This window comes from Ctenopharyngodon idella, chromosome 2, assembly GCF_019924925.1.
Source record: "Ctenopharyngodon idella isolate HZGC_01 chromosome 2, HZGC01, whole genome shotgun sequence".
In the NCBI taxonomy this organism is placed as follows: domain Eukaryota; kingdom Metazoa; phylum Chordata; class Actinopteri; order Cypriniformes; family Xenocyprididae; genus Ctenopharyngodon; species Ctenopharyngodon idella.
This window is the reverse complement of record NC_067221.1, coordinates 36184970-36211276: the sequence shown is the minus strand read 5'-3', so window position 1 is coordinate 36211276 and position 26307 is coordinate 36184970. Positions and strand designations below refer to the sequence as shown.

The following is a 26307-nucleotide window of genomic DNA, read 5'->3' as shown; positions in this document are numbered from 1 at the left end:
AAAAGAGAGCTAGAGAGCAGCTATTATATATATATATATATATATATGTATATATGTATATATAAAATAAAAAAAGGTACAAAAAAGACCTGACAACTTGATGCAAAAGAACAAAGATTTTCAGACATTTTGATGCCAAAGAGCCTCCTTTCTAAAATATGAAGACAACAGCATATTTTCACATGTAAAGTCCATATCTTAATTTGTGTTCTGAAGATGAACGAAGGTCTTACGGGTTTGGAACGATATGAGGGTGAGTAATTAATGACAGAAATTTCATTTTTGGGTGAACTAACCCTTTAAGCTCGGATGCGTAAATCATTTTAAAATGTTCATTGTAAGTTTTTTTTTTTTTTTGTGTGAAATCATCTACCAGCTATTGATTGAGCTCAGGTGGTAACAATTAGTAATTGTGTCTATAGTAGAGTGGTGTTTGCTGTATGTCCCATGAGCACTGAAGAAAGCATGAGCTGAAACGTCTGCTCTTTAGTCTGTTTTTAAGACACTTGTAACTTCTTTGCACATTTTTTCACCTTGTAGATGTTTAATTAAAGACTGCTGTTGAACACAGTTCTGCTGATGACTGTGGACATTATAATCAAAAAAAAAAAAAAAAAAAAATAAATAAATAAATATATATATATATATATATATATATAATTTTTTTTTTTTTTTTTTTTTTTTTTTTTACATACAGTTGTGCTCAAAATTATTCATACCCTTCGTAAATATGACCAAGGAAGGCTATGAAAATAAATCTGCATTGTTAATCCTTTTGATCTTTTATTTTAAAAATCTACAAAAATCCAACCTTTCATTGGAGAATAAGAATTTTAAATGGGGGGAAAATCTCATTATGAAAGAAATGTTTTTCTCTAATACACATTGCTCACAATTAATCATACCCTTTTATTCAATACTTTTTGCAACCTCCTTTTGCCAAGATAACAGCTCTGAGTCTTCACCTATAATGCCTGATGAGTTTAGAGAACACTTGACAAGAGATCAGAGACCACTCCTTCATGCAGAATCTCTTCAGATCCTTCAGATTCCCAGCTCCATGTCGGTGCTTCTTCTCTTCAGTTCACTCCACTCATTTTCTTTAGGGTTCAGGTCAGGGGACTGGGACGACCATGGCAGAAGCTTCATTTTGTGCTCAGTGACACATTTTTGTGTTAGTTTTGATGTTTGTTTCAGATCATTGTCCTGATGGAAGATCCAAAGGTTGGATTTTTGTAGATTTTTAAAATAAAAGATCAAAAGGATTAACGATGCAGATTTATTTTCATAGCCTTCTTTGGTCATATTTACCAAGGGTATGAATAATTTTGAGCACAACTGTATATAAACCCCAGTTTGAAAACTCCTGCAATAAGAGATCCTATATAAAATGTTAATTCTCCCCAAAATGAAAAATCTGTCATCATTTACTCACCCTCATCTCATTCCTTCATCTTCACATAGAATATTTGAATAGCAAACGTGAATGAGATTTGACAGCTGTAGCGGAGGGCAAGACTTTCAAATGATTAATAGCTAACTTTTAGTCTTTTCCTTTTAAAAAGCTATCGTATGTCTTCAGAAGACTTGGAATAAGTAATGTTGAATACTTTCATGCTAATTTTAGGTCCTTTTTGGTGATTGATGGCCCTAAGGCACTGTATGGAAAAGAGCAGCATCAACATTCAACATAACATCTCCTTCTGGGATCTACAGGAGAAAGACAGTCATACAGGACTGAAAGGGTAAGTTCACACAAAAATGAAATTTCTGTCATTAAGTACACACCCTCATGACATCCCAAACCCGTAAGACCTTCGTTCATATTTGGAAGACAAATTAAGATATTTATATATGAGAATACTTTTTGTAAGCAAAAACAAAACAAAAATAACAACTTCAGAAACCCTAGGATTTCATCAAAAATATCTTAATTTGTGTTCTGAAGATGAACGAAGGTCTTACGGGTTTGGAACGATATGAGGGTGAGTAATTAATGACAGAAATTTCATTTTTGGGTGAACTAACCCTTTAAGCTTGGATGAGTAAATCATTTTAAAATGTTAATTTTAATGTTTGTTTTTTTTTGTAAAATCATTTACCAGCTATTGATTGAGCTCAGGTGGTAACAATTAGTAATTGTGTCTATAGTAGAGTGGTGTTTGCTGTATGTCCTATGAGCACTGAAGAAAGCATGAGCTGAAACGTCTGCTCTTTAGTCTGTTTTTAAGACACTTGTAACTTCTTTGCAAATTTTTTCACCTTGTAGATGTTTAATTAAAGTAATTTTTGTGACAGACCCTTGCCTTGGTCTAATTGCATGTCTTTCAGTGTGCGGACAACTTTGTTTTTTTGGTTGATAAAACGTTCATTTTAACCATAGCTGTCCAAACACACAATCCATGCGGTTAAAAGCCTGATTCTTTACTACTGATCCAATCCCTCAGTCCCAGCGGTGGACAGCTGTGAGGTAAAAGTAGGGTCACGTTGCCTGTACGTGATTGCTTGCTGCATGAACCATTCAGTTCACTGTTAAAGCTGGATAACAGGCACACCACCGCATGGCCCTGCGGGTAATCTCTACCTTTTAACAGAGCAGGCTGACCGATTGAACCATCCTACGCTATCCCAGAATTCCCTTGAGGTGGCACAGCCGTGGGAGAGGGAAACAAATACAAGGTTTGTAAGTGGACTCTTGAGGGCTGTAAAACTTACGGTATCGGTACGGGAAGTGTGTGTGTACCTGTGTGGGCGCTGTTTGTTTTGTCTAAGTGTGTGTGGCTTCTGGAGGGTTGCTCACTTATGGAACCTCACCAAATAAAAGTCTGATCCAAACAAACCTTGAGATCGTAAGATGGGCTATCAGTACCTTTGCTGTTTGTGTGCGTTATGAAAGCAAAAACAGAGAAAAGGAGAATTCGAGCAAATCTAATCTAAACAATGATGGATCAGCATCTGTGTGGCAGCTTGAAACCCAGGAGGAAAAAATCGATGCGTGAAGTGTCTGCAAAACAGTATAATCTCCACTTCTGGAGCAAAAAAAAAAAAGTATGTGATGCAAAGTATAAAATGGTTCACTAAAACAAAATGTTCACTTGAAAATGAAACTTTGGCCATTATTTACTCATGTCATTCCAAATCTGGCTTGCTTTCTTCCGAGGAACAAAAACAGGAAAAAAAGTTCACTCTTTTCTATGAAATCACAATGAAATGAGCTGAAATGCCATAAAAGCATCATAAAAGTGGCCCATTTCACATTATATTCACTAGCCTTCTGAATTCATATGATAGATTTTTGTGAGCATTTTGTGTCCAAAATATAAGTCCCCAGCAAGCTGTTAATCACTGCAAACGGTCAGCGAGTTGAGAACCATATCAGTCCAATTCATCAACAAATCATTCATTGAAAAGATTTGGTTCAAAAGAATGATTCGTTCACAAACTGGACATTGATCCCTCTCTCATGAATTGGGCAAGGGGAGCTAAGAGAGCTTAAATTTCCATCTGTTCATCTCACAAAGACTTGGCATAGTGTAAGAGTCATACTTGATGCTTTTTCATCGTTTTGAACCTTGAAAAAGCTCCAGTACCCGTTCATTTTAATTGCATCGAAAAGAGCCACCAGTTATGCTATGCAAAACTTCTTTTGGGAGAAAGAAAGTCAGTCATAAAGGTTTGGAATGACATGAGAGTGAGTAAATGATGACAGTAATTTCATTTTTGGGTGAACTAACCCTTTAATGTTAATGTTACAATAATATTCAGCAGACTTGTGTTTAATTTAATAAAACAGGAAAAAAAACAAAGAATAAGTATTAAAAAAGCAATCATAAAAAGCCATCTGTAGCTGACTTGTTCATTCAAGCAATTCCACTTCACTAGAATTAATTCCATTCTTCTTGTAAAGCCTCTCACATGATTCATATTTCTTAAATGTGTGATTAATGTGAGCAGGCACCCACGGGATAAATGTAACTTTCCACACAACACCACAATTCGATAAATAATTTTGAGAAAACAAGATCAAAAGCAGAAACGCAGTCCGTAATGGTGGTAAATCAAAATCTAGCCCTCCAGAACAGTGCAATTTCCATTCCATGACACATCTGTCATGATTCTTCACAGCAATTTCATATCTCTATGTTTAATTATACATACTGTCATTTTACATCTTTTGATTGCATCAGGTTGAATTGTTCTTTCCGGTAATTTAAAGAGACGGCGACTGTCAGACAATTGGAAAAAAAATCCGCCCTACCGTTTAAGCTTTCCATCTTTAAAAGACAACATGAAATAAAAATTGACCCTTTCTGCTTACTTAATAACTGTCTTTAGTCTTATTGTGCACAATTTGTCAGTTATTTGAATAAATTCACAATGTTTTCATAATATTGCATAATCAAGAAAAACATGTTATGTAAATATTGATTATGCAATATTAAGCTAATTATTTAAATTTTTCTCAGCCTTTCAGCATATATATATATATATATATATATATGACTAAAAAAGAACACACAATATCAATATCGCCAAAAAAAACACAATATCTAGTGATGGACGATTTCAAAACACTGCTTCATGAAGCTTCAAAGCTTTACGAATCTTTTGTTTCGAATCAGTGGTTCGGAGCGTGCATCAAACTGCCAAAGTCACGCCCCCCAGTGGTGATCACATGACTTTGGCAGTTTGATACACGCTCTGAACCACTGATTTGAAACAAAAGATTCGTAAAGCTTCGAAGCTTCAATTCACTAGATATTGTTGAATAAAGTCATTATTTTGTTTTTTTGGCGCACAAAAAGTATTCTCGTCACTTCATAACATTAAGGTTGAACCACTGTAGTCACATGAACTGTTTTAAATATGTCTTTAGTAGCTTTCTAGGCATCTGAAAGTGTTAATTATCTTGCTGGCAATGGAGGCCTCACTGAGCCATCGGATTTTATCAAAAATATCTTAATTTGTGTTCCGAAGATGAACGAAGGTCTTATGGGTGTGGAACGACATGAGGGCGAGTAATTAATGACTGAATTTTCATTTTGGGGTGAACTATCCCTTTAAGTCAAATTCATGTCATTTTCTTCATTTAGTCAAGCAAGTTATAAGTCCTTAAAGGGTTAGTTCACCCAAAAATGAAATTTCTTTCATTAAGTACTCACCATCATGCCATCCCAAACCCGTAAGACCTTCGTTCATCTTCGGAACACAAATTAAGATATTTTTGATGAAATCTGAGGGTTTCTGAACCACGTTGACTATTTTAACAATGTCTTTACTACCTTTCTGGACCTCAAAAAGTGCAATGACGTTGCTGCCTATGTGTGTTTCAGAAACCCTCTTAATTTGTGTTCCGAAGATGAACGAAAGTCTTGCGGGTTAGGAACGACATGACGGTGAGTAATTAATGACAGAAATTTCATTTTTGGGTGAACTAACTCGAGTCAAGTCACATAACTGCATTGCAAATTCCATGTTGTCTTTAAACACAGTAGAAGAGGGAGTGTATCATCACCTCCTAAGGGATGGCAGAGCTGGAAGGCATTGCTCTGGTGGAGAAGGAGGGATGAGAGCGAGAAGTGAGAACAGAGAGGTGGGACTGGTGTGGAGGGGTGGGAGCGTAACATAGCTGGCATGATGAATGAGTTTACAGAGATCCTGGGCACAAATGAAAGCCCCTTTTTTTCTTCTGACTGCCAAACCAACTCCCCACCCCTCCACCCCCACACCCCTGTAATGATGATTTATCTGTATTAGATGGACCCGTCCAATCTGGCACGGCGCTGCCATTAATACAGCAGGGCGCTGGGCCCAGCCCTTCCTCCCCTCCCTCCCCTCCCCAGCCTGGTCTAGGGACGCTTGTCTCTCTGTCTGCTGAAATGACCACAATCACTCAACCCGACTCACGCCACAGGCTACGGCAGACAGAGCCGAGTACCAGCTCATATATCATATTGCGAACTGTGTTATACCATCAGAGATTTGCACATAATATTATGAGCATGCATGCACGGACACGCACTCTCACATTAACACTAACATAATTATAGTCGCTATGGACATTTAACACAATGTAACATTTTCTTTAGAATATATATATATATATATATATATATATATATATATATATATATATATTAAAGAAATTAATACTTTTATTTAGCAAGGATATATTAAATTGATCAAAAGTGACAGTCAACACATTTATGACTTTACAAAAGATTTATATTTCAAATAAATGCTGTTGTTTTTGACTTTCTATTCATACATAAATCCTGTATCCATGAAAAAATGAACCAGTACAATTGTTTTCAAAATTTACTCTATAATATTGAAATGAAGAATAAGAAATGTTGCTTACAAAATCAGCATATTAGAATGATTTCTGAAGGATTATGTGACACTGAAGACTGGAGTAATAATGCTAAAAATTCAGCTTTCCCATCAGAGGAATAAATCACATATTAAAATATATTAAAGTAAAAAACATTTTAAAAAGTAATGGTTTTGATTTAAAAAATGCTGCCTTGGTGAGCATAAAAGACTGGCACATTTCATTTATTTATTTTTTATTATTATTATTTTTTAAAATAAATAATAATAATAAAAAGATTATATTTGATTCTGCTAAATGCTAAAATCAAAGTTTTAAAACATGTTTTTAATCATTAAGAAAAATGTGATTTATTTTTCTTTTCTGGCCACAGAAAAGAACAGTGCATGATTATAAAAGAGCCTCAGCTGATAATGATGTAACATAATTAATTAGGTCTACTTTTAACACAGTGTAACAGATTTTACACATTCCCCTGAATACGCACATACACAGAACACACACAACAACAAATTCCCTCCACAAGACTGGAGGCGCACACAAATAAACAGTGAGAAAGAGGTCGATGGAAATGGCAATTTGAGGATTCACAATCTCAGACTGTCTATAAAATGGTGATGAAGTCATTAAAACTGTCCAGTGTGCAGGACAAAAGTAAAATTGTTTTGAAGCCCTCTGGCTTGGGCTATAATGATCATGCTCATAAACTCTCAGACTGCACGCTTTCATCAGCAAGGATCTCAACTAGAGCCGACCGTTTTTCTGCCTGGGATTTACAGGTCTGCTCGGACACAGGAGGGGTCACAAATATATCAGAGAGAAAGATGTGGAAATACATTCTCAGCTTTAACAGGTTTAATTTGGAGACCTTCATTATCCAGTGTAGTTCATGCTACAACGCTGAGTAAATTTCCCCTCAGGGATCAATAAAGTATCTCTAACTGTTATGGGTGAAAACTGGACCTGTTGTCAAACCAACACATTAATCTCCAGACATGGTCAGAGAGGACAGAACATTAAGCACATGGATTGAGTTAGCCGTGCACTTCCATTTAAATGCATAGTTAAAAATGATAAAAGATGAAAGGGAGACAAACCAAATATGTGCACAATATGACTTATTGATAGAGCTTAGAATGCATTTTTAAAGCTGAGCTACAGTACATGCTACTCAGAATTAGTTGCAGTCGAGATAGGCTACTGTTTGAAAAAGTAGATTTATACACTACAAGATATTTACAGGAAGCAACAAACTTTTTTTGTTGTTGTTTTGTTCCTCTGTTTCATAACATTTTATTTCTCTGCACCACTTTGCAATGTATGAAAACATCAAAAACTGATTGTGCAGACTATATAATTCAGTAAATGTTGGAACAATATTTATCTGGCATAAAAATGAGTTCAATCAAATACCAATGAATCAAATATGGTAGCAGCATCAAACTTGAAAACAAAGTCAAAACACAACTACAATATTTGTAATTATATACATATTTTGCAATATCAAAACAATAACACATTATGAGTCAAAATAGCAAGAATAAAAAAAAAATGAAGCATTAAATTATGTAATAAAATTATTTAAATTTATATATAAAAACTCCAATATTTGTAATTATACATACACATTTTCAGTAAAAAAAAAATTATATATATATATATAATTAAAAACAACAACATGACATGTTGCAGATGGACTCCTGTGAACTCTAATGAGTGAATTGGAATTGGTGAAATGTTTTTTTAGAACCAGTTTTAATGAACCATCCAAATAAAGTATTATAAAATGAGTCTAAAAATCAATGATGCTTAAGACATAAAGACTTTCTAATATAGGGTGTTAGGTAAAAATTGCAAAAAAAAAAAAGAAAAAAGAAAAAAATCCCCTTAGTAACACCGTCACTTTTTTCCCTGATATTTTTGCCCCTTTTTTATATCGAAGAAGGGAAAATGGGAACTGGAATTTATGCAACCGAGTCTTGAACTCCCATTTCCCACTTGAAGCACCACGACTCGACATGTCAAAGTACATGCACTAAGCGCTAGGCCCCCAACCTTGTCACTTTCAGAGAGGCACATGAGGTTTAAAACAAAAAAGAGGAAAAGAAAAAGCAGCAGCAAAACAAAGGTATTCCATCATCCGTCACCGTAGCAATAATGGAACTCTCCAGGATTCCGACATCCATTTCCCATCTATGACAAGGCTTTAAATAGCCCTGTATGTGCGGCTGGGTATATTTCGGTTCCACGGTACATGTGTGTGTGGGTTAAGAGTGTTCTTAAGCTGAATAATTCAGAGTAAACAGGGTTAGCAAGAGCGGTGGTGAGCGGTGGTCTGCCCAGAGGAAAATAATTACCCCTCAACTAAAGTTCACCAAAACACTGATCTCTGGCTCTTAACCCCTCTTTAGTATAGTTGTTTGGCTGTTCTAACAGTTTATGGCCTAGAAATTTAGTCTGAATAAGATTTCTTGCCGTTAAAGAGAGCTTTGGGAATCGAGAATAAATTCCAAAGGATGGAATCACCTACTCTATATTAGCCCTTTTCAGTTCAATATAGCTAATCAGTACTTCACCTCTCATTTGCTCGGTAAAATGGGAATTCGGAATCATTTCTGGTTCTTTTGGACAGTTTGTTTCAGTGACGAACAATTGCAGCCATTCTTTTACGTTGTTGCATATGTTTTCCTTCATTAAAGTTTTGCACCTAAAACAAACAATACAGACATTGATGGAAAAAAAATGCAGATTTGTTCTAGTTGTCTAAAGTACAGTATATTGAAAGAATAAACTAGTCTTATAAACTCCATGATTTAGCTTAAAGGCTGAAACTGGCTTGCTCTGTTGTCCAAAACAGAAAGTTTTGAGCGCTGCATCGGACAACATGAAGAGATAATAGATACTGATAATAATCAATGAATACCAAGTTTAAAAGGAGGTAAGCCTTTATATCATGTAGTCAGTGGCGGATCATGGCATAGGCAATATAGGCAGCCGTGGTGAGGGGCAGCATGGGGCATTGCCCACGCACACAGCTTTCAGGCACGCCTTTATTCTCTTCTTTATAGGTAATTAAATGCCGAGAGTGCATCCGTGTAATGTGCGTGCACGAATCTCTTCAATTGCAGGCGGATTTAATTTGGTCTCGCGCGCTTTAAAAAATACATTGCTCTCTTATGACTGGCTCGGATCTCACTCAGATATTGATACATACAGGTAGGCTATCATATGATTAAGTCATTGAGTATGTTTACATGCACATTCACAAAAATCAGCTTATTGAAACAACTTGCAGTGTAAAAATATGATAGTGATTTTAACGGTCAGTTAATGTTACAGTGAATAACAGTTAATTGGTTTACAGAAAGTTTCTGTACTATATATGATGAATAACTGTAAAAGATCTAATCGTACATTTATTGTAATTTTAGAGTAAAATACTGTTAAATTGACAGTTTTTGGAAGTGAAAAATAAGAAGTCATTGTATAATTTACAGTGAAAAACCATAAACTGACATTCCCACAATTCCCACAACTTTACATTTGATGTATTTTCGTTGAAATAACTCTGTTTCTTCTTAGTTTTTTTTCTAATCGGTTATGTACATTAGGGTTTTATGTTACATCTAATGTTGTTAAATGAATGTTTATTGCATTTTTATAATTTCATGTGTGTTACCATGGTGGTGTTTAGTGTTTGTGTGAATGACACTGTGTGCACCTTTGTTACGTCCCCAGCTAGTCTAGGGTAAGGAACAGGTAACAGAATAAAAAAAATGTGAGATGTGTGGAGGCAGCAAAGGTGCAATTCCCAAGCTGTAACAAAGACCAAAAACAACTCAATATCAAAAACAAGTTATTTTATTTACTAATGTGGGAGGGTTTCAAGGCTTCAAGAGGGGGCAAGGCCAAAATAACAAACATAAACCCTCTAACTGTTAGAAAGAAACTAACTAAACTACAAAAGAAAAGAAAACAAAATACAATAATAAACTAACTAGCCATAGTTTTCACTGTGATAGGTAAAATTTCACCATGTGATGGGTTTTCACAGAACACATCACATATTATTCCTCTCATGCAGTTACAGATGCAGCATATTGACTGTACCAATTCTTTTACTTCTGCACAAGATGAGAGCATTTGTATAATTTTTTGGCTCATGAATGAGTCTGAGTGCAATATATTTCCTCTTCCTGTACTGCAAAATGCTTCCGTGCACCGCCATCATAAAGCTTGGGAGCATCAGGCTGATTATTAATATAACTCCGATTGTATTTGTCTGAAAGAAGAAAGTCATATACACCTAGGATGGCTTGAAGGTGAGTAAATCATGGGGTAATTTTCATTTTAAGTATATAGTTCTACAATAAAAGCATGTCAACGTATGTAATGTTGTTGCATCTTTATACATGTTTTGGGTGGAGTGGTTGGGGGTGGTTGTTTCATTTTGCCTAGGGCAGCAAAAAATTAACAGTGAGGATTCAATTTCAGAGTCAATTGCAGAACCCACAATCTGAGTCCTCTTGAAACAGCATGGCCACGCCCCCCTTACAGCATTATGAACCAATGAAATTCTGATTTCACGCGTCTATCTACAAATACATGGATTTACCAGGTCAAACACTTCATGTGAAGCAAACATTTTATGGCAGACCTCCTATTCTAGAACATTTGCTGACTGACTTGCCTGGAAGCCCACCATCATGAGCTCTAGAAACACTGGAGAAATGTGTCATACTTGGTTTGTCATGTTATAGTAGCTTAAAATATTGAGACAGAGGGTGGTTTAGTGCTTAATGTGTTATGTTAATGACCATGAGTTACACAGAGAGAGAGAGTTTTGCTCAACAACCCAGTGCCTACTGCTGTTAGAACATGACGGTACTCATAAACAACCATTCATCATTTTGGCCTCCAACCGAGAGAAAGAGAGAGAGGTAGGACTGTCCAAATAAGACCAACAGGAGATGTCTGTTCTGTTTATAAGATTGAAAAAGATAAAAATAGTTGTACTTAATATTTTTCACTTGGATCCCTACACATCCAAAGAGGAAAAAACAAAAATCTCTTATCCAGAAGGTCATCAGCCGCAACCTCTGAAGCATAATAAGGCAGTCGTCAGGGTTACAGAGACTGTGTGTGCTTTTGAGCAAATCCAAGGCTGTTCACCTCAATTAGAGCAGCCAAACGTTCTGTACGATAGAGAGAAATTGCAAAACAGCCTCAAACAGTAAGCCGCTGAGCCAAGGTCCTCTGTATATGAGATTCAATAAGCAGAAGTTCCTGTTCCTCCAACAGCCTTCACAATAGAGAGTAAAATAAATTAAGAAAATGTGTCATTGGTTGACTGAATGAGGTAATTAAAACATTCTCACTTTTCTAAATGCAAAAAGACTCTTGGTCCACATGTAATCTGTGTAATTTTTCACATTTTTTCTGCATTGATTGTGTTGGAAAATTAGCAGAAGGGATAAAAATACTGTATTCTAATGAAATTAAAAGTGCCACATTTTTGGGTTGTGAATATTAAAATTCTGCAAAAATCTGCTGAACAGGTTCCACCACAAATGAAATCTGACTTCTTGGTACAAAGTTTATCATACAAAGACTCAAAAACATTTCTGAAAACTCCAACAGAATGAGACCCTCCATGCTGATTGTGAGGCAATCAATGGTTCTTTTGTGTAGAAATAGTCGGTTTCATTAGCTTAAAGTTTAAATAAATTGGCCTATAAAGCCCACACTTATCCAGCAAGAATAAAGAAATGAAAGAAAGGCCTGAAATAAACGCTGGTCTGGGCTCAGTTTGAGAGTCTGACTGCAACACATACTACACAAGACTTACGTCAACCACAAAAATTCATATGAAGTTCTGAGGCCAGATTCACGAAACTTAAGAATAAAATTGTCCTTAACTGCTATATTCTAAAAAACTTTAGCATTCAAATTCTTGAAAAGAATCTTCTAAACTATAAATATATAAATAACTTGAGAATAAAATTCTTAACTGGGATTTTCGTCTTTTTTTCATACTTAAGAAAAACGTTAAGAATATTTTGTATTCCCAAAAACACTTTTTAACTGTGCTGCTTGCGTGGTGGTCAAAAAATTGCCCTTTTTTATTTCAATGAAATGAATGTACTATATATTTGGTTCGATAATGTTTTTATTTAATATGTTGTATTGTTAGGGGATTGTATGGTACTAAATTATATTTATAGAATAGTTATGATGCACAAAAATTATTTATGTCATATGAAATTTATTTTCCAAAACATGTTTCACTCTAAAACTGCGAGAAAGTCTAAGCCATGAATGTAAACAAGTTGTGTTCCAAATTTGAGGTTGATATATCAAAAAATGAGCTTTCAGTAAGATTTTGTTTAGGCGCAGTACCAAACATTTCCATTAGATGAAATTCACTTCCCATTAGTTTCCAATGCGGTCATTTTTGGACCATGAACAGTCAGGATCATTTAATCTTTTTGAATCAAGTCCATGATTTGTATGTGTTCACATAGCAAGTGTCAAAACCTTTACCAAGTTTTGTACCATTCCGATAAAGTATAAAATTCTAAAAATCCAAAACGTTTTTTTTTTTTTTTTGACCGAACACCACCAGAGGGTTAATTTTTTTTTTTTTTTTAAAGATTTAAGAGTGTTCTACAAAACTTAAGTATGCTTACGCACATGTAAGCAATCTTCTATTGCTTGTTTCTGCTTCTGCATTTGTTTTTGGATCCAGGGATTCTATACTACCCTAGCATTTAAAAGTGAAAACATGCATTGCTGGAAAAACTCGCCAATGGTAGGGAAAGAGTATCAGAGGGTTTGAGTAACATAAAAGCAAGACTTACTAAATGTCTCAAAATGTCCCATACAAACAACACAAATGGCTGTTGATCACATTACATAACATCACACAGTCTCTTCCTGTTTTAATCACCAATTCTTGGTCAGGACAAACTGCAAAGTGGACCAGACTTGTGCTAACAGACACTAAGAGATCTCAGCCTTTCTAAAAACTTGTTTTTAGGACATGGCACGCCTTAAATCACCTCCTTGAAGTGGCCTCGGCTGAGTAGTGTGTATATGTAGCGTTGTTGCTAAGTATAAAAGAGAACAAGACATTAAATATACAAGAAAGAAGGGCAGATATTCTTGTGTACATCCACCTAAGTGATCTAAAGGCAGAAAATGCAGCGAGAACATCTATTCTCACATACACCTCGACAGGAGAGGAAGAAAAAAGCCTGTGCACGCTGTCACTTGTCACTAAGTGTTAACTCAAAACTAGCTACAAGTCCATCGCTGACTTTACAAACACATACTCTCGTACATATGGGTTCTTAAGTGACCCAAAGCACTTAACACAGAGAAATCACTTTAAAACACACACATACTGCGCCTAAAAGTGTGCAAGGGATTGCACTTTGTGTAGTGCTGTTGCGGGCCATTGCTCTTTGAAGAACAGTGCTCTTAATGTGTCCGAGTAGAGATGGCAAAGTGTACATGAGTGCCACCTTCTCTCTCCCTTTCCCTCTTGATAATTTGGTGCAAAACTACACTTAACCTTGGGTTCATACTAAAATAAACCAGGAGTGCACACTAAAAACATTAAAATACGAGATTTTTTACATTTTCGGGGAGGTGTTTGCCCACCATCTTACTGTCACAATGCTTGGGTGTTCTGGGTGGTTTCCAGGGCATTACAAAGACGTTTTTTTTTTTTTTTTTTTTTTTTTAAGCACAATTCATTGTAACATGGTTGTTAGGGTGTTCTGTGTTAGACCACATAGCAACGCCTTAGCAACCACACAGAGCATCGTAGCAACCACAAAGAAACGTCTTAACAACCACCGAATGCACCTTAGAGTTATGGCGGCGAGTTTTTTGCATTTAAAAAAAAAAAAAAAAAAAAAAAATCTAATTCAAGTTGAAACTAACGGCAAAAACTGGTAATTGAGAAATTGTCATGGTTATGATGTCACAATCATAGGCACATTAACATATGGCCATCTACATTTTACACATACACACAGTATTATACAAATATGCAGGGATGCTGTAACTCATTTCACATGAGAAGAGCTTAGCCAATTATAACAGTCCATTACATTTACATTTAAAGGTACGGCAGCAAAAAAAGTTTACTTCTAAGCTTTAAAGAAAGTATGGATAACAGTAATGCAACAATTTTTTTGACTAACATTAAAGGGATAGTTCACCCAAAAATGATAATTCTGTCATTAATCACTCTCTCATGTTGTTCCAAACCCGCCAGACTTTCATTTATCTTCGGAACACAAATGAAGATTTTTTTTTTTTTTTTGATGAAATCTGAGAGCTTTCTGTCCCTCCATAAACAGCTACTCAAATTACACTTTGACTCTTCAAAAAGTGCATAGATTGTAAAACTATAATATCATATAAAGTCATTGAGTCTCTTCAGAAAACTTGGACTAAATCACTCAATTCATATGGATTAGTTTTACAATCTCTTTATGAATTTTTTGAAGCGTCGAAGTGTTAGTTATGTAGCTGTCTATGGAGAGACAGAAATCTCTCCGATTTCATCAAAAAGTTCTTCATTTGTGTTCTGAAGATGAACAAAAGTCTTATACATTTGAAATGACATTAAGGTGAGTAATTAATGACAGAATATAAATTTTTAGGAGAACTAACAGGGACAGCAACAACACCCCTCTTGAAAGTGAGGCATGTGAAGACGGCTGACAAAAGGAATACAGATGAAATATATCCTGACCATAAGAAAGATTCTCTGTGTGTCCCCCAGTTGTTTTTGGTCCTCCTTTGCTGTCTTTTTCTACTGACAGATTTTATTATAAAAGAGAGAGTGTAAATCCCTAAGGAAATATGCAGCGTCTGTACAATATCTGCTCTTAGACATCAATAAACGTCCGGACTTCTCTTTTCAAATATGATTCTGCAACAGACAGATGTCATCTGCAGCTACAGCAAGTTCCTCAGGCTTATTTGCGGTATGAATCTCAGGTTGGTCATTCGTTAGTGAGGTGGAAATGTGGCACATATAGCGGGTCAGCAGTAGGCATATAGGCTACTGCTAGAGTAACACTTGTTTCACACTGCATACATAAGCAGCACCTAAAACAAAGCCATATGCTTTCACACTGAGACTCTATATGGAACTAACTAAAATTACTACAGATAGATAGATAGATAGATAGATAGATAGATAGATAGATAGATCTATATCTATATCATATTAGAATGATTTCTAAAGGACAATGTGTCACTGAAGACTGGAGTAATGATGAAATAAATGCTGCTGTAAAACTCAGCATTTCCATCACAGGAATTAATTACATTTTAAAATATATCCACATAGAAAAAGGGTTATTTTAAATTGTAATAATTATAATTTCAATAATAATTTTACAATATTAACATTTTACTGTATTTTTGAACAAATAAATGCAGCCTTGATCAGCATAAGAAACCTCTTTCAAAAACATTTTTAAAAAAAATCAAGATTTTTTAACTGAAAAACAACAACATAAAAAATACTGAGTAAGAATTTATTTACTTATTTATTTATTTATTTTTATTTTTTTGCAGTGCAAGGCAAACAAAAGACTTCCCAGACTCAGAGTGAGAACGAGTGGGTGAGATTAGAAAAGAGAGGGGAAAAATGAAAGACGAATAAAGAGGGAATGGAACGAAGGGCATTTGAAAAGCTGCAGGCATATGGACGGCTGTGATTGAGCTAAGAGAAAACAGCAAAAGATAGTGACCGTCCTTGTTTAGCTTGTCAGAGAGAAGGATAGAGGGCTAAATTGCTTTCAGAAGAACAGAAGTGCAAAAAGACTGGGTAGACTTCAATTAAGGCCTTTTTTTTAATCTACCACACACACACACACACACACACACACACACACACACTTTTTTTTTTTTTTTTATACTACAGCAGCCAAGGCTTCTCAATTGGTAAATCCAGAGAAACCACTGAAGGGTATCATGAGGCACAGAGACAGAGAAGGAAAGACCTATTATAGGAAATAAATCTTTTATGGCTTGGAATATAATTCACAAAACAATATTCTTTTTGTTGTTGTTTACGTTTTAGTCATTTTTAGAACTTGACAGCCTTTATGTTTTAATTGATTGGGGGAAAAAAATAATTTTGTTTCATGGTTAAAAAAACAGTAGAGTATGACACTAAAAAATGCCAAGGCCATCTACCAGGGAGTATTTGAATGTTTTTGAATTATATTTTTGGTTCAGCAATGATACATTAAATTGATCAAACCTTTGGTAAAGACTTTTAAGGTATTACACAAGACTTTTTTTTTTTTTTTTTTTTTTTTCAAATAGAAGCTTTCCTTTCTCTTCATCAAATAATCCTGAATAAAATGTATCACTGCATGTTTCCACAAAAATATTGAGCAGATCAACTGTTTTCAATGTTAATAATACTAAGAAATGTTTCTTGAGCAGCAAATCAGCATATTAGAATGATTTCTGAAGGATCACGTGACACTAAAGACTGGAATAATGATGCTGAAAATTAAGCCTTGCCAGAGGAATAAATTACATTTTAAAATCTATTAACAAATATAATATTTCACAATATTAAATGCAGTCAAATCATATAAACACAGCATTGGTGAGCAGCATAAGAGAGTTCTTTCAAAAACATCAAAAAAAAAAAAAAAAAAAAGGATCTTACCAACCCCAAACTTTTTCTTAGTGAGCATCTGCCAAATGCATAAATGTAAAATGTAAAAGTCAGATTTGGAACAACAAGAAGGTATGTAAAGATGATTGATTTCTGACTATCCCTTTAAGCTCTTTCAGATGTTTTTGCTAAAGGTTTATGTGTATTTTTAAGCTAAAATAATGGCAACACTAATAAGACAATAAGACATGGAAAGTTTTCTAGGTTTGTATTAGGGCTGCATGATTAATCGAAAATAAACCGCACACGATTTGGCAATTGGCTGCAATTTTTTAAGCACAGCTTTTCAGTGAAGTAAGGCTAAATGCTGCTCCATCTTAAAACCAGAGGGCGGAAGAATGTTAACACACTTAGTTCCAGGAAATCCTTATGGGCATCGCACCATCACTGTAGCAGAATAAACAGAAGATTGAAATGCTTTGCTTAAACATGGATAATAAACACACGACTATGACAATATATGGTTTATCTGAGTTCTTCAAGCCTTTTTGGGTATTTTCACGATAATAAAGTATATTTATAATGCAATGCTAATCGACATAGCCTTTATCACTGCATAGAATACTATGAAATAATATTCTTTAATGACTTGTTCTGTGTAAGAAGCCACATCATCTCATAGAAGGATGTTATTTCAAACACTTGACTGACATTATGAAGTGAGTTTGGAGTAAAAACATGTTTTTAAATGTTGTCTTTTGTTGGACAAGACGTTCATAAATGCTTCTCATGTTTGAAAGATGTTTGACGCGTGCTGCTTTTTCAAATGTGCGTTATAAGTGACTCAAATTTGCAGTGCTTTCAGATGGAGCAGCATTTACTACTGATCACAGAGCTGTGCTTCACTGACAAGCTGCACATAAAAAAAATTAAAAATAAAAAAAATCATAGCCTTCGCGTGATTTTCATAATCGCACTAAGCCAAATGGTTTAAGCGTGATTTTAGGTTAATTGCGATTAATCGTGCAGCCCTAGTCTGTAGATTAAGGGTACAAACACACACTGTCCCCTGGCTCATAAAAACCCAGCAGCACTGCTCCTGTTGCATTATGGGAAAAAGTGGCTGAATTAAAAGTGACAACCAAGAGTCTTTCATGTGACACAGCCTGGACAATTAATTCAGATTCATATGGAGTGAGTGTCTACTTTCCCTTCCAAATCACCAAGACTCATGCGATCAATACATTCACACATGCTAAAGTACGACTGTTGTGACAGCAGAAAGGGAAATCATGGTATGGCACATACATCATATAATCAAGAGCACATCTCTAAGTCTCCTGGGAGCATTATACACACACACATACACAGACTGGGATGATGAATTAAATATGGGCTGCTGAAGAAGCAGCCGACCTCTGACCTTTGGGTGAGGGACGGGGCAAGCAGGCGTGAAAGGTAATCGCAGAGACAGGGGAACAATCGGCCATTTGAGCTCAAGATGCGTGCGTGAGCCTTTTTAGCAGGAGTGGCCGGCTGAGGTCTGCGAGGAATTGGGGATTTTAGGGATTTCTTTTAGAGAAAAGGAAATGGGTTTGGGGGGGCTAATGGAAAGCAAGACATATTAGAGACAGACTGATGCGGGTGTGCTAAAGGGGGCAGCTGTGAGAATTCACCAAATGGTGTGAATGAATCGTGAAAGCAGTCAATGGTGCGTGTGAAGGACGAGTGGGGTTAAACCTTCACATGTGACCCCAAAGAGAGAATGAAGTGAGGAGAAAAAGGGCAGAAGAGTAATAGCGAGAGAAAAAAAAAATCTCTCAATATATAGTCCAAAAAAAAAGAAAAAAAAGAACTGTGACCCCAGGAAAGAATTGTGATATAGAGAATAGTAATATTAATAATAGTAATAATATTTTACAATGTATTATATAACCTTTATAATAAAATAATATACATTATCTGAAGTAAACGTAACTAATAATAATAATACATAAATATAATTTATGTATTAACTTTGTATTAAGTCCATGAAAAACATGCCACCACAAAGTGAAAAAGAAAAAAATAACAATCAATGAAATAAATAAATAAATACATTTTACATAAAAATATTTAGATATTTAAACAAATATCTATGTTATCATATAATTTAAACATGAAAATTATAATCCATGAAAAACATGCACCATAAAGTCACAATGGATGGACAGACAGAAAACCAGACAGACAGACAGACAGATAGATAGATAGATAGATAGATAGATAGATAGATAGATAGATAGATGGCATTGTCTGAAGTAAATGTGAGTGGTGCTTGTCAAAGTGCAAAATCCTTCCTGTTTGTTCAAATCCTTCACCTTAAGTAACAGCACTAGCGATGCTTGCCTCAGCAAACTGCACTAATTACAGGGAGGAATATGGCTGTCTGTCGCATGAAGAGCTAATGGATTTCCTCTCACTAAATTTCCTGTCCATCACTGTCAGACATGTGTCATATGCTTGTGTGGGTGTGTGTGGCCTCCGGTGACCATCTGTGGATACTTTTATTATTAATTTTAAAGCACAGCTGGTCAAATAGAGAGAGAGAGAGAGAGGCGGGGGGGGGGGGGGGGGGGGGGGGGGTGCAATCTCTTAGAAAAATGTACCACGGTAACCAATATATCATAGCTCACTCCAGTCAATGTTATTATATCAATATCAGTAAACTCTACATTTTTAGACCCTCTGTAAACAATTGGCTTTAACTAAATTATCTTAATTTACAATTTAATTTACAACTCAATAAGAATTAATTAATGGCTAATTTACACTTCATTAAGTTACAATAAATGTAGTGATTGTCAAAAGTTCTGGTACTTCGGTACCAAGCTGGTACTGAAATTTCCTAACCAGGCATGACACATGTTTCCAGTTTTTTCTGTCTTTGAAGGAAAAAAATTCCATGAAGTAACTAAATCACAGCTGATCAGAATGTATTTTGATGTTTCATAGTAATGTGAAGTGAAATTATTTGAGATTTCAGTGTGGGTGGAGCTATGAGCTGAAACTGTCATCCGCCTCTCATGGATGTAGATGGTTAGGACAAAAATGAGCTAACACTGATAAAATCACCAGTCAGTGTGCTATTCTGCAAATATACAGTCAAACCGAAAATTATTCAGACATTTTTTGATCTTTCTGGATATATTTTTACTAGTGGGTGCAGGACACTATAGTGAGGATAGCAAAATAAAGTAAACTGTGAAATATTATACCCAAAAAATTTTCATACAGTGGACGACCAGTAAAACTGATAAAAATTTGGAACCAAAAATTATTCAGACACTTTGACCTGACCATGTTTTGCTTAAGTGTTATCTGACATAATTAAGATTATTTTTTATGACACAGTTTAACTCTATGATCTTGTCATATTTTATTACCATTTTTTTTTTTTTTTTTTAACTATAGTGAATAAACTGTATTAATGAATGAAATGTTGAAAGGTGAATGAAAGGTGTCTGAATAAATTTTGGTTTGACTGTATGTTCGGTATAACGGTATCCAATGGAAACTCAAAGTATCACTTTCTACATAACCCCCATGAAATAATACTGAAAACACTCAGACAGAACAATTTCTTGTGCCCTTATTGAGAGTTCAATGAAACCTTTATATTTCTCTGCAGGTTCAGCAGTGCTGCGGCTGTCATTACAGTAGCCCGCTCTCCTCCGGACCACATTTAGATGGATTCAGAGGTGCTTTTTTAACTTAAGTGGACCCATTATGTCATTAAGTCCTTCTGAACTGTGGAGTGTAATGCGTACAGCGATTGCAATGAGGGTTTTGCTTTGTACCCATCAGCAGGGAGAGAAAGAGGTGTGTGTGTTTGTGTGTGTGTGTGTGTGTGAGACGTTGATCTCTTAATTTCATTGTTCAGACATGGCACCTGTAGTACAAACATATTTTATGGCATATTTTGAAGCTAATCAGAAACTATATAGTCTCTCTTCATCTAGTAAGCTGTTGCTGAAGGGTGAATAGAAGTTTTCGGTTTAATGTGCTTTTCTAAAAATAAAAGACGCAGGGTAAGTATTTTAACATAGTGCGAGCAGTTCTGTAGGTCATTTATTAATGCAAACACACACTCACCCCTGACGAAGGGTACGCCGTCCACCCGAGCTCTGCTGTGGCGGTCCGGGTGTCCATTAAGGTTTCTGAAAAGCAGACGAAAAGAAAGAATTATGAGGAATTTGAATATTTAGTTTGCTTTTACCCCCAGACTTTTAGGTTAAAGTTTAATAAGTTATTGTAATATTCATTAATATTAAATTAATGAATGAATACATTAATAAAATATTTATTTAATAAACATTTTTGTATTATTAAATAAATATATATACAAACCCTCTACAGTGGCACTTTTGCACCCACAATGGCCCTGTGTTTCTGAAGACAGATATAGGATAAGCTGTCTTTGTCCTTTAAGTGGTCAAGCTCTTGTCTGCCGTTATCAAAGAAGATATCTTTGACCAGCCAGGAGAATAATCCACATACACACACTCCACCAAACACAGATAAGATGGTTGAAAGCGATAGAAAACCTGGATTGATACCAGACTTTTCCATCAATGACCATCAAAACAGGAAAGACACTTACAAAATTCCACAAAACGGGTGCCAATTGTGTCCCTCAATATATATATATATATATTAGTATTTATGTAAAAAGGGACTTAATGAATATCTCATGGCAACTTTTAAAGACATTTTCCAACAGCATCAAAAAACTCTAAAGCATTAAATGACTTTTCACAGTGAAGCAGCTCAACAATACCAGCAGCTAAAAAGGCTCCGCATACAATGACACTCTTCCTCCAAGCTTCACTGTGGTAGAGATGCATTTATTATTATATTTCTCAGCAGATTTTTGAAGACAGCGCTCTGGAACATCACCATGCAACTCATGTTTCATTGTGATTCATCACTCAACAAACAACTTCCCATATTCTGCCAAAAACTTCATTCTGTCTGATTTTTTTCAGAGACAGCAATGGCTTTTTAAGTAGTGCATTTGCTTAAATTTTGCTAATAGTCACATCACAGAATGTCTAAGTATAGGGATTGTTAATCCAAACGGATCAGACACCACGGTTCAAAATGCACATGATTTTTGGATTATTGCAAAGTTTTACCATTATACAATTAAAGTTTACCATTTGCATGTGTTTTAGGTCCTGTCAGTTTTAACATTCAAGTGATTTTAAACCATATGAGAGCAAGAAGGTGCGAAAGAGAGCTCTATTCTGAACATGCGGCTGTTTTCTGTGCGCACACACTCAGGGCCTTGCAGATGCACGATCATAGAATTCCTTTCTCATCAGCGTCTATTTGTGCCTGAATGTGCCTGCTTTTGGCTTAGGTGAAGGTAAACAATCGAGAAAGAAAACAGATGCGTAACAGTATTTTGCATCCATGCATTCATTCAAATATAGTAGTCAACATTTGAAGTGGATCAAAAAAGTTCATCAAAGTTGTTCTAAGACAAGATGGGTATTGCATTTTGGTTTTAGGACAACTTTGATGAAAGGTTTTGATCCACTTCAAATGTTTACTAGTGTAGATGCTATTTACACTAAGTGAAAATAGCATATTTTATTAGCGATAGATGCTATTTACACTAAGTGCAAATAGCTGTAGATGCTATTTACACTAAGTGAATATTATATTTACACTAAGTGAAAATAACAATATATTCTATTTACACTAAGTGACAACAGCAGCATTTTCTTAGCAATATGCTATTTACACTAGGTGAAAATAGCGATAGATTCTATTTACACCATGTAAAAGTATCAGTTATTTGCAATAAGAGTAAATAGTAATTAGATGCTATCTATATTTTATATTGGCAGATACTATTTGCACCTAAGTATTTTTGTACATTAACAGGATGCAATAATATAGAGTGTAAATGATTATATTTATTAAAATTATTAAATAGATGCTGCCTTATTGGAAGAATAAAAACCCTTCTTACACCTTCCCCTAACCCTACCCAAAAAACACTTTTTAATATTATTAAACACTCGTTCGCAGTTTATTTCCACTTTTAGAACATTATTTTCATTTCTATTGAAAATAAATGCGAGCTCGGCAAAAGGCGGATTCGAACCTGCATCGATCGTGGGCGGAGCTAGTCTAAATAGTGTTTGCCAACAATGGATGCTATTTGCACTTGGTGTAAATAGACACTTTTTTTTTTGTTTGCCCAGTATATATATATATATATATATATATATATATATATATATAGTTATATAATGACCTACTTTTATTCAGTTTGTGATATTGTTTTTATGCTCAAGTTTGCACGCATGAGTAATTGTTTTAAAAAAATGACACACGCATGCTCTGAAGAGTAAAGGAAACACTGCACATGTCGGTACAATGCTGTTGACTTCAGTTTTGCTGCGCTGTAGGGTCTTCCTGCACTATGGCATCGTTCAAGTACCACACAAATTTCTGGAGTCAAACCACATCAGTGTAAATGGATCAACATCCAACTCCTAAACCCACCAACGGCCATTCTCCTTCTACCCTTCCTTCTGGGTCCATCACACACACACACACACACACGCACGTATATGACGCACTGACTTAATTGCATCCCCGTGTGCTCCCGCTCGGAGCGAAGCCTGTCACACCGGGATGGTTATAAGTAACGAGTGATGTCACAAGAGAGAGAAAAGATGAACAATATATGTTCTTTCCACAAAACACAATCTGACGCTACGCACCGGAAGCCAACTGTCATTTCCACTGTTCTCTCACTCTCTGCGTCCCTCGTATCTCCATCTCTCGTATGAGTTAATCATACGCTCCTCTCCTTTGACGTTTCTCTATATTTCAAGAGGAAGAAAGAAGATGATAAAGTAAGAAAGGTTCGCTCTCTTTCGGATAAATGAGAAGAAGCAGATGACAAGCACTCGAGCTTCAAGCTGATGGATTCATAACATGATGTACAGTATAATTCTGTGATCTCCTCTCAGGCCGTCAATAACTCCCCGCCGGCTGATCAAGAAAACACATACTCACTCATATGAATCGTAAACCGTATTGTCAAGCGCTTGAGTAAAACATCAATAAGGCTCATAAAGTTTTTATCCAAGTCAGTGGCAGCCGGTAATGCCTAGTTAACTTCTTCAAAAACAACCAATCAAATTCAAATCAGAGTTTCTCAGTCTAACCATGTTCAAACCAAGAGCTGCATACTTTTTAGGCTTCATAGGCATATACCCAATTGTTCCAAATAGTAGGCAGCACTTTTAAGGCAGAATCAAATGTATCTATCATGAATAAGACGATCCCATAATGGATTGCAAGCTCAGTGATAATGAGTCAGAGGAGCAAATCTATTTTATTTGGTACCAAATACACATACTTGGTTGGTAAGAATTTTTAAAAGTTTTTTTTACATGTCTCTTACGCTCATCCAGGCTGCATTTATTTGATCAAAAATACATTAAAAACAGTAATATTGTGAACTTAACCATTTAACCATTTACGATGCTGTAAAACAAACTTAACTGAAAAACTCAACGCTAGATTTACTCAGCAAAAAATATTTTTACATAATTCGGATAACAACCATTGTTCAGACAGGTAGTCTTGCCCAAAACTCACACACCATGAGCACAGGGTTTAGTGTTAATTTTCATTTCATTTCATTTCATTTCATAAAATAAATAAATAAATAAAATAAAATAAAATAAAATAAAATAAAATAAAATAAAATAAAATAAAATAAAATAAAATAAAATAAATAAAATACCAACCCACAAGCTACTTGAAATAAATATTTGAAAAAAAAAAAAACATTATTTAAATAAAAATAAAATAAAAAATATATAAAAACAAAAAAATAAAATTATAAAAAATTAATATATAATTAAAGTAAAATACTAACCCACAAGCTACTTAAAATAAATAATTTAATTTTTAATTTAATTTTATTTAAATATTTAAATGAAAATAAAATAAAAAAATATAAAATAAAAATTAAAAATAAAAATATAAAATAAAACACCAACCCATGTGCTACTTAAAATAAATATTTGAATAAAATTAAATTTAAAATTTAATTTAATTTAATTTAATTTAATTTAATTTAATTACTAAATAAAATATTTAACATAAAAAAAATAAAAATGCTTACAGGAGCATTAATATAGATAAAATAAAGATTATTATGGGAAAGAGATTACATTAACACATTGAATGATTTAGTTGTTATTGATCGGTGATGATTGATAAGCCTCTGTTGGAGATAAGCAGAAAATCATTCATTCTTTGATCAATTATGACATGATTGGGAGAGCGGAGAGCTAAGAGCCAATCAGAGATGCTCTTTACTGGTGTGGGCGGAACACAGAGTGATGATTGGAAATATTAAATCCCTAGACTCAAAAAAATGCACATTGTGGGTTGGCTTTGTTATTAAACACACACACACACGCACCATAATTCAATTTCTCTAAATAGCACAGCCTGTGTGCTTCCTCCAGCAGCTGGTGTCTCAGAGGAGACAGACCTCTGTACATTACTTCAGGAGATGCATCCTCCTCCAGAGAAATCACTCTCATTCTGTGTCTGAGAGGGGAACAGGGTGGTATGTTCAGAGCTTAATGTTTTTTGAGGTCATATCAGATTCAAGCTCATTAATATGCAACATGTGGCCTATGATAAATTAGCATAATGGCACAAAGGGATCATGGAATCTTGTTAGGATGCAAAACGGCAGCAAAGAGATACAAAATGGAGACCATCAGATAAACCAGAGAGTAAGAAGGTGCGAGCACACAGTAGATCACATATTTCATGTATAATAGTAAAGCCAATCTACACCCTCTTTACCTCCGTAATTACACACAATATTCCTTCCTTTTCTTTTCTGCTTTCTTTGTTTGGAAAAAATGACACACGCATGCTCTGAAGAGTAAAGGAAACACTGCACATGTCGGTACAATGCTGTTGACTTCAGTTTTGCTGCGCTGTAGGGTCTTCCTGCACTATGGCATCGTTCAAGTACCACACAAATTTCTGGAGTCAAACCACATCAGTGTAAATGGATCAACATCCAACTCCTAAACCCACCAACGGCCATTCTCCTTCTACCCTTCCTTCTGGGTCCATCACACATTGATTTAATTAAGCCAATAATTATTTTCATGGTATAGATGATAACACAATCCTTCAGAAATCACTCTAACATGCTGATTTGGTGCTCAAGAAACATTTCTTATTATTATCAATGTTGTGCCACTTA

General features: G+C 35.1%; 1 protein-coding gene across 1 annotated transcript in view; it reads right to left on the bottom strand.

Moving 5' to 3' along the window:
• Positions 1–26307, bottom strand: part of LOC127496907 (ephrin type-B receptor 1) — a 294837-nt gene that overhangs the window by 185586 nt on the left and 82944 nt on the right. The window contains exon 2 of the mRNA XM_051864837.1: positions 21132–21196. Coding sequence (XP_051720797.1) covers positions 21132–21196 — 65 coding nt within the window. The remainder of the gene's footprint in view (positions 1–21131; positions 21197–26307) is intronic.